Raw genomic sequence first — 9,096 nt, forward strand, 5'->3', positions numbered from 1 at the left:
CCTCCCTTGAGTGATGTAATTAATGCATCTAACATGAAATTAGTTATTGCACTACCTTCTGTCATTTAGAGATAATCTGGAAAAGAAACAGTTCATAGTAAAAACCAAAATTGAATGAAATTAAAATTGTTTTCTGAACCCAGGGACTGTTAACATAATGGTTTCGCTATATCAACTCTATTCATCAACAGGCCGTCTTAGTCACTGTTCTCTCGCTATGAAGAGACCCCATGACAGCTCTTATAAAGGAAAACATTTAGCTGGGGCTGGCTTATAGGTTCAGAGGTTTAGTCTACTGTCATCATGGTAGGAAGTACAGCAAGGTGCAGGCAGACATGATGCTGGAAAAGGAGCTGAGAGTTCTACATCTGGATCCACAGGCAACAGGATGAGAGAGTGCCACACTGAGCCTGGCTTGAGCTTCTGAAACCCCAAAGGCCACCACCAGTGACAGACTTTCTCCAACAAGGCCACACTTCCCAGTAGTGCCACTCTCTATTAGCCTGTGGGGGCCATTTCCATTCAAACCACCACAAAACCTGTGAAAGGCAGATTGGGTAGTATCTTGAGTCAAAATCGACGGCATGGTGTCTGGTTCTGCCCCTACTCCTGAAAATTACGTATTTGCCAGCATGATGCCTTTGTCCTCTTTTGTCCTCAGGCAACAGTTCCTGAACTAGTACCTGAAGGGTACTCAGTGCTGACCCTGTCTGCCACAGACTTAGAGAGCAGTGAGGGCATTTCTTACAGGATCCTTTCCTCTTCCGAGGGATTCGCCATTGACCCCAAGAATGGTGAGTTACTTACAGTGGCTTTAATGTATCACCTGTGACAGCCCAGAGACACGGAACCATCAGTTTTGAATATTCCTAAGGCAGTCCTCTTCTCCTCCTCCCGATTGCTGCAGTTACGGGCACTATTTTCTTATTTATCTACAGCGGGAAATGGCAATGGTACTTCTTCAGCATCTCAGTGGCTAGAAAGCAAAGTGTGTTGGTGAAATGCTGCTCACCAGGAAGAAATGCAGCAAAGACACCACCACCACCACCACCACCACCACCACCACCACCATCAATATAGTGATGCCCAAGTTCATGCATCCAACCAACAGGGTTTAGGAAGTTGTTCTGTGACTCAGCCAGAATAAAAAACAACGGTAAAAGGATCAGCTCATTAATGAGAACTTTATGACTAGAGTGCAGAAGCTGTTTACTCAGCTCAGTGTAAAAATAGTCAGTGGCAGTGCCATGCTCTCAATAAAGACAAGAATAATTTAAAAAGAGAAAGCAATTTAGTATTCATCTCTACCAAATAGCAGCCACAGTAGAGTTCTGCTTCATGTAGTATCTTCCAAGGCCCTTTGTATTTTTATAAGAGAGAACAGCTGTGGTGTGCAATGTACTCAGACAGTAACAGCTCACTCAAACATTTAGGCAGGGTACCAGGGGCATTAACAGTGAGTAAACATTGAATGCTGAACTCAATTAAGAGGGGTAATCAGCAACACAGTGTCCTAGCAGGGCACGGTCTAGAAAAAAATAGAACCCAGACATCACACTTTGGTCTCATCTCTACCCATTACAGCATCACTTTCAAGTGAGAGGTCACTTTAAAATTAGTTGTAAAGAATTATCTGAAAGAAAAAATTTAGGTCCAAACTATCAGAATAAGACTCATTGGATGCTTGTAATGAGAGAAATAAGAAGTGCCACACAACTTGTAGACGTGTGTCTACGGTGTAAGTCTAAGCATGTTAGGAACGTCACTGCCCTTTCTGTCTTTATCGCTCATGCTTTTCTTCTCCTCTCATAGAAGTTCAGACACTGGCAACTGCTGTCCTGCATCAACCTGTCACAGTGTGTGTAGTGCCAGCCCCTGAGGACTTACTTAATTCTTAGCAGGACTTTGGCCTGATGGGTGTTATACACAAATATTGCCTCAGTGTTGTTTAGAATTTTTTAAATTAGTAATTGCTATCGAGTCAGTCTAGTTCATGATGTGACTATAATTGAAATGTGGCATTTATACCTCACCATTATGCATTTATTTTTAGTGACCATACTTAAAACACTTTAATAAAAATGCCATTGTGTACGCACTTGTAAATGTCATGCATGTCTGTTTACCACAAAAGGAGATATTTGATCATTAAGGAAATATATTTGATATATTGTATCATTAAGGAAAAAATTCTGCTTGCTGAATTAACTCATGATCTTGAGAAAAGACATCTTTATAATTAAGCATTCTACATTAACATTTTCACTACTTTCATTTGGCTGGAGTTATTTCTAGAGTAATTCCCCATCCATACATGTTGAGGAGAGAGAATATGAGAGAGAGAGAGAGAGAGAGAGAGAGAGAGAGAGAGAGAGAGAGAGAGAGAGAGAGAGAGAGAGAGAGAGAGAGAGAGAGAGTTGTTGCCAGGCACACATTCTACCACTTGAGTGATTGACCATCCCAGCCATTTCATTCTTATTTTTATTTGATAGAAGGTCTCATTGTATATAATAATCTAGTCTCAAACTCTTGATCTTCCAGCCAAGTGCTAGGATTATAGACAGGTACTACCTGGCCCAGTTCAGAATAATTATCTTATGCTAGAATTTTTCTGTACATATTCTCATAGATAATGGGATAAAATAAAAATATATGAGATAAGAATGTACATTCTTTTAAAAATAATAATGAAACAACTTACTACAAAAAATAAAACCCAGAGAGAATGTAGCAAAGGCAGTCTCGAGTAGTACATGTAAATGGAAATTGTGATTGGTTCCAAAGCTTTTGTACAAATATAATAATTTTGAAATGTTTTTGCACTATTTGGTTGTAACTTAGCACATCCATCAAAGAGCAATGCACGTTTACATATTCATTAAGCATTTGCCAGCTAAATAAATCCTGAACATTTAGTTCACAGCTTTGACCTGCTGTCTTATTTTTCAGGCACCGTATTTACTACCGGTTCCACATTACTTCTGGATAACGTATCAACACTTCGATTTCTTGTTGAAGCCAGTGACGGTGGAACTCCCTCCCTGAGGGCACTTACGTTAGTGGAGATAGAAATACAAGACGTGAACACCTTTGCCCCTGAGTTTACAGTAGGGTACTATAATCTTAGCTTGAGGGAGGATTCCCCCATTGGAAGCACCCTCATAACCTTTTCAACTCTCGACCGTGACTACACTTTTGAAAACACACACACTAAGTATTCCATCATCAGTGGCAACTTGCACAACTACTTCCACGTTGAAACCAGGCTCCTTCACTCAGAATACCCCCATCAGCAGGGTGGTGCTCTTGTGCTGCATCATGCTCTAGACAGGGAAGCTAGTTCCAGTCACAAGCTTGTCATCCTAGCGTCTGACCACGGCGCCCTCCTCTGAGTTCCACAGCCGTCATAGCACTAGAAGTTCTGGATGTCAATGACAACACACCCACCTTCAGCAGCCGGCAGTATACTGCCCATGTCAAGGAAAGCACCCCTGTAGGGAGTCATATCACTGTGGTGTCAGCAGATGACCGTGACAAGGATTCACGTGCAGAAATCACCTATGACATAATCTCTGGGAATGAGAAGGAACATTTTTACTTAGAAGAGAGAACTGGGGTGCTTTATTTGGTGAAACCTCTGGATTATGAGGAAATTATAACATTCACTTTAACTGTCCAAGCTGCTGATGAAGAAGAGAAACATGTTTCTTTTGCTGTCGTGCGAATCAATGTGTTAGATGACAATGACCATACGCCTCAGTTTATGTCCTCTAGCTTGACCTGTGTCACTCCTGAAAACCTGCCTACTTTCTCCATTGTATGTGCTGTCCAGGCTCTGGACTTTGATGCCGGGCCTTATGGAGAAGTGACTTACTCAATTTTGTCACCCTGCCTTGTCACACCTGGGGTCCACCCCTATCAGGATCTTTTTGTCATTGACGCTATAACAGGGGATATTCGATCCGAGCAAATGCTGGACTATGAAAGTGTTACCAAGTATTGCTTGGTCGTTCAGGCCAAAGACAGAGGTGGTGCCACAGCTTCCCTGGAGGTTTGGGTGGAAGTTGAAGGGGTAGATGAATTTGAACCCATCTTTACTCAAGATCAGTACTTTTTCAGTCTCCCTGAGAAAGGTCAAGGACAACAGCTGATTGGCAGAGTGGAAGCCTCAGATGCAGACGATGGCGTCGATGGGGTCGTTCTTTACTCCCTTGGACTCCATCCCCCCTTTTTTCAGTAAACAAAACGAATGGCAACATTTACTGGACCCGAACCCCTTTCCTAATCAGCAGCCAGCTCACCAAAGAAGACACCCTTGAGGTGGAAATAATTGCACATAGCCCCAAGCCCAGCTCCAAGTCCACATCCTGCAGTGTGTTTGTGAACGTCTCTTTGCCATCTGAAGGACATCACAGAACGGCATTTGCTCACAGTTTCTCCATCAGCCTCCTGGTCTCCTTTTTAGTGTTCCTCTTCCTTGTCTGCACTCTAATCGCACTGATTTTAAGGCATCCGCAGAAAAACCCACTACACAGTTCTGAGGAGAAGACACCATCGTCCCCAGATGATGACCCCAGGCTGACTGGAGCTGCAAGCAAGCTCCAGGCTGGGCAGCAGCCCGTGGAGTACAGGGATGTAGCAGGACCTGCTGGAGCTCTGCCTGCTGAATGGTTGAACTTAATGAGTGTCCTGGAGAAGGACATTGTCCACCTGTACAGGCACTCCAACTCCAGTGGCCACTGCTCTGTGGATGGAGAAACTGCAGAAGATAAAGAAATCCAGAGGATAAATGAGCAGCCTTATAGAAAGGACTCAGATTCCGTGCTGAGTGACCGGGGGTCCAGGGTGCCAGACTCAGGCATCCCCAGGGACTCTGATCAGCTTTCTTGCCTCTCGGGAGAGACAGATGTGATGGCTAGTACCGAGGCGATGGCAGCCAGCCATGTGTTTGAGGGAGAAGACAGAGGGGAAGACTGTGACACACTCTATGTTCACAACAATGCATTATCCCAGACAAGAGAGGCAAGAGCAGGTGTCTTGGCTGATAGCAGGGAAGAGTCCTTTACTTCGGTCAGTCAGGAAGGAAGGTGTGCAGCTCTTTCCACTCAGGCAGCCTCTGCTGATGGTGCCAGAGGCAGCTATGCCTGGGATTACTTCCTCAGTTGGGAACCCAAGTTCCAGCACCTAGCCTCCGTGTTTAACGATATTGCCAGACTGAAGGACGAACATTTGCAGATGCCTGGCATTCCACAAGACACACCATTTGTTTTTCCACCCCCTTTGATAACAGCAGTTGCACAGCCCGGGATTAAAGCAGTTCCACCACGAATGCCAGCCATCACCCTGGGACAGGTTCTTCAGAAATTCCCCCGATCTCCCCTTCCCTACTACGGCAGTTCTGTCCCAGAAGCCATGACTCCCAGCTTCTCTCCCTCTCTTTCCCTACTGACGATACAGACTCCTGCCAGGTCACCAGTGTTGCCAGATGGAGAACCTGTAGGAACACACGTACGGGGGACGTGCCGTGAACTGAAAGCTGAAGACGAAGTCCAAGTCTAAAGTGGCTACGGTGTCGACTCCCTGCTCATTCAGCTCTCCACACAGATGGACAAAAAGACACAAGCATGTCCTACAGGATGGGTTCACTCTTACCCAGCAGCGAGAGATCTCATGTGGACAGTGTTTTCCAAAACTTGCCCATTTCAGTGTCTAGAAATTCTTCCAGCCTTAATGAGAAGTTATTTCCTCTTTTTTAGACTTTTTGGGTTGCTCTCAGGACTCACATCTGTGGATATTAACTAGTCTGTTTGTTATTCCTGTTTGTTTGTTTTAATGTTCAGAATTTATGATTTGAATAATCATCAGAAATTTTGACTGGAATTTTTCATGACTCTGGGCTGATATGGCCCAACTAAGCATTCTTGATTGAAGCAGAAAGTACATTCTCAATGTATGGCTGAGATGAACAGGACAATGCTTCGGCAGCAGTCTGCCACCAGAGACATGATATCTCTGCCTTCTCTACATATGATGCCCCCTCCTGTGCTCTGTTCAGATAAGAAACTTCGAAGATTAATTTATAGAAATTACTTCATTTTATTTTCTTCAGCATATAGTAACTTTGGGCATGAGATAATTTATCTACTCAATGCTCATTTTTAAAGTTTGTGTAGATAAAATTATGTTATGAGCTAATTATAAATGTCATAGAGTAATTTAGCAGTATATTTTTAAATGAAGTTTTTTTTTATATATTTGAAAGTTTCTATTATTAAAGTTAAAGGTGGGTGCCAGAAGTCTTTCTTCCATTTATTTACCATTACTTTGTTGTTGCCTGGAACAGTTTCACGACAGGGTGTAAAGAATTCTGCTTTACCCAGTTCCTAGTTCAGAAACACAGTCATGCTGTCTGGTGCTTACATGTAGGGTCATACCCCTCTCTGATGGACTGATAGGGCATCAGAGATGCTTTTTTTCTATTAGGAGGCTGAGTGCATCCTAAAGATGATGATCTATAAGTCATCTTCCCGTGGGGAGCAGGAGAGGGGGGGGATCACAGCCAGGATTTGGGATCACCTTCTAGGAATCTCCGTGTGAAATCCCTAATGCATCTGGATCATTTTCTCAGTAGATCAAGTGGGCTTCTGCCCTGGAAGTAGCTCTTTTATTTATTTATTTTCGTATAGCCCACCTGTGGAACTGCATGAACTAATTTGTATTTACTCAAAACCATGGCAGGCACAGTGTGCTATCCAGCGTAGTGGGGCCAGTAATTTGATGGGTGCCTATACTGATGGAATATGTAAGTACATCTTCTTGTTGACTCAAATTCAGAGCATAAGTTTAAACCACATTGGTAAGTAGTAAGTGTGATGGCCATGAACGATTTTGGATAAGCTGGAATTCTAGGGAATTTACAAGTGGGCCATTTAAATATCATAGCACTGATTCATATCTCCCCTTATCTTTGGAGCATCTGAAGAAGAAATTTAATAACTTTTGCTTTAAAAAAAGACAAAAAAGTAATTATTTCACTGTGCCACTGGGCTGTCTTTTGACTCTTTTCAACAGAGTCCGTTGATCAGAGGAAGACACTCATAGTGTTTTCCTTTGCTAATGACATGTGAAAGCTTTACTTTGTAGCAGAACTATCTGTGTTAGCCATGAATGCCTTGTTTTTAAATGGGTTCTCCCATTCTTTAGAAGCAGGGAGTGACCCACCTAACTCTTCCCTAAGTTTTTCACCTTTGATTTATTACTGAACATGATTCTGTGGGTGTTTCCCCCCTTGCTATTTCATACAAAACAGAAGACAAGACATATTTAGAGCTCCATACCAATATTTAGCAGATCTTTAATTGACAACTTTATTAATCCCGTTCCCAGCACTGCCGCACCACCGAAAAAGAGCCACAAGTTGAGTGGAGGGTAAGATGTGAACATGCTGGTTAAGTGCTCCTAATAAATCACGTGTCAGCCCTTTAAACCAGAGTGCTTTTTCCTAAGTAAACAATATAATTTCAACTGTCTTCCTTCAAGTTGAATATTAAGCTGCCTCATCTGTTCCGTGTTACTTTGCTGATCTCGACACCGGCTTTGGCACTCGGGAGGGGGTACAGAACTTGTTAGTGGAAAATCATATTAAGCCCCAAATTCATAAGCTATAAAATAAAAGACAGTTGTCTCTTGTTGGAATTTTTGGCTGCCTGAAATTCTGGACTTTCTTGTTGGCAGCCTTAAAAATCCTGGTGTAAATCAGTACCAAATGGATGTCAAAATTCTGTGTCCCAGTAGTAATCATTGGATCAGCTTCCAAAACGGATTCCTGGGCAAATATAGGGGGAAATGCTGTATCTTTAGGGAATTGCTCATTTCACTGTTTTTAAAAATATTGAAATGTGTGATCCACTACTGGCAGCCCTCACATATGTATGTTTAGCCCAAGTTAGATATCCATATCCAACTGGGGCAGGATCTGTTTCCCTACACCTTTGTCCTCGACTTTCTCCATGCTCTTTTTTAGAACTTCAAAGGGTGAAAGTCAACTATTAGCTCATAGCTAACAGTGCTGTTGCTCTTGTGCTCTCTTGCCATTGGGCATACACTCTAAGCTAGAAACAGCAAGGCAGGAACTAAGGGTCCAAGAGGACTAGCTGTTTCAAAGCAATGAAATGCAGAAGTGAGTATCGGCCAGTGTCAATTTCTAGATTAGCTTGTTGAAGTTATCTTCACAGTATGTTTTGCTTGAGTGTAGAAGGATAGAGCAAGTTGTCCGACTGTGAAGAGAGGGTTGGAATGGAAAAACCACTGTGCCAGAGGAATTCTAGGACGAGCGGAGTTGGAAAAACTTTGCTTAGGTCCTAAGCTAGGTATCCCAGTGTGGGCTTCTGCCCATTTTTGACATCGGAGGAAGGGAAGAAGAAAGAGGGTGGTGGTTGAAGCATGAGTGATGGAGAACAGAACAAAGGCTTCAGTCTGAAAGGAAAGCGAGAACACAAGCAAGAGATGCAGGCAACAGAAGGGTTTGAACTCAGGAAAAACAGTCCTGACGTGCCTGTCGTTTGTGACATCACTTTTTAAGGAATCTCTTTCTCCTCCCTCCTTGTGATTTATAAACTAATGCTGCATGAAACTTAACTAAAATGCATTTCATGTGAAAACTCTCATGTATTTTCTCTCTGCAACCCTCTCCCCCCCACAAGCACACTCTGGGTGGATTGCAGAAAGAAATGGTAGGGGCGATTGTGGCTAGGTTATTTCCCTCTGCATGGCTTTGTCCTTGGAATGCCACAGAACTGAGTAATAGATTTCAGACATATAACCAAGTAAGTAGGAACTGCTTGATTTTCAGTGCCCAATACTACATTTACCCAATTTTTTAAAGCACAGTATAAAACACAGGACAGAGTCAATTGTTCATGTTCAAAATTTAAATTTTTCTTTGAACTCTACTGATATGAATTATTCTGAGTCCATGTGGATGAAAGAAAAGTGTCCATTTGAGACAGAGCTATGGCAGCCTGTGAAAGATTCAGAACCGAATGGCTAGACTATCAAGCTATACCTTTCTCCTACTAGCTTAGCACTTGGCTGTTT

The 9,096-nt window shown here is 42.8% G+C and overlaps 1 protein-coding gene across 1 annotated transcript in view; it reads left to right on the plus strand.

Moving 5' to 3' along the window:
* Dchs2 (dachsous cadherin-related 2) overlaps positions 1-7,659 on the plus strand; it is a 216,262-nt gene extending 208,603 nt beyond the window's left edge. Inside the window, 4 exon segments of the mRNA XM_028857068.2 lie at positions 662-794; positions 2,950-3,378; positions 3,381-4,214; positions 4,217-7,659. Coding sequence (XP_028712901.1) covers positions 662-794; positions 2,950-3,378; positions 3,381-4,214; positions 4,217-5,559 — 2,739 coding nt within the window. The 3' untranslated portion in view covers positions 5,560-7,659.
* The last annotated feature ends 1,437 nt before the right edge of the window (positions 7,660-9,096 follow it).

The sequence above is a fragment of the Peromyscus leucopus genome, chromosome 6, assembly GCF_004664715.2.
Source record: "Peromyscus leucopus breed LL Stock chromosome 6, UCI_PerLeu_2.1, whole genome shotgun sequence".
NCBI lineage: Eukaryota > Metazoa > Chordata > Mammalia > Rodentia > Cricetidae > Peromyscus > Peromyscus leucopus.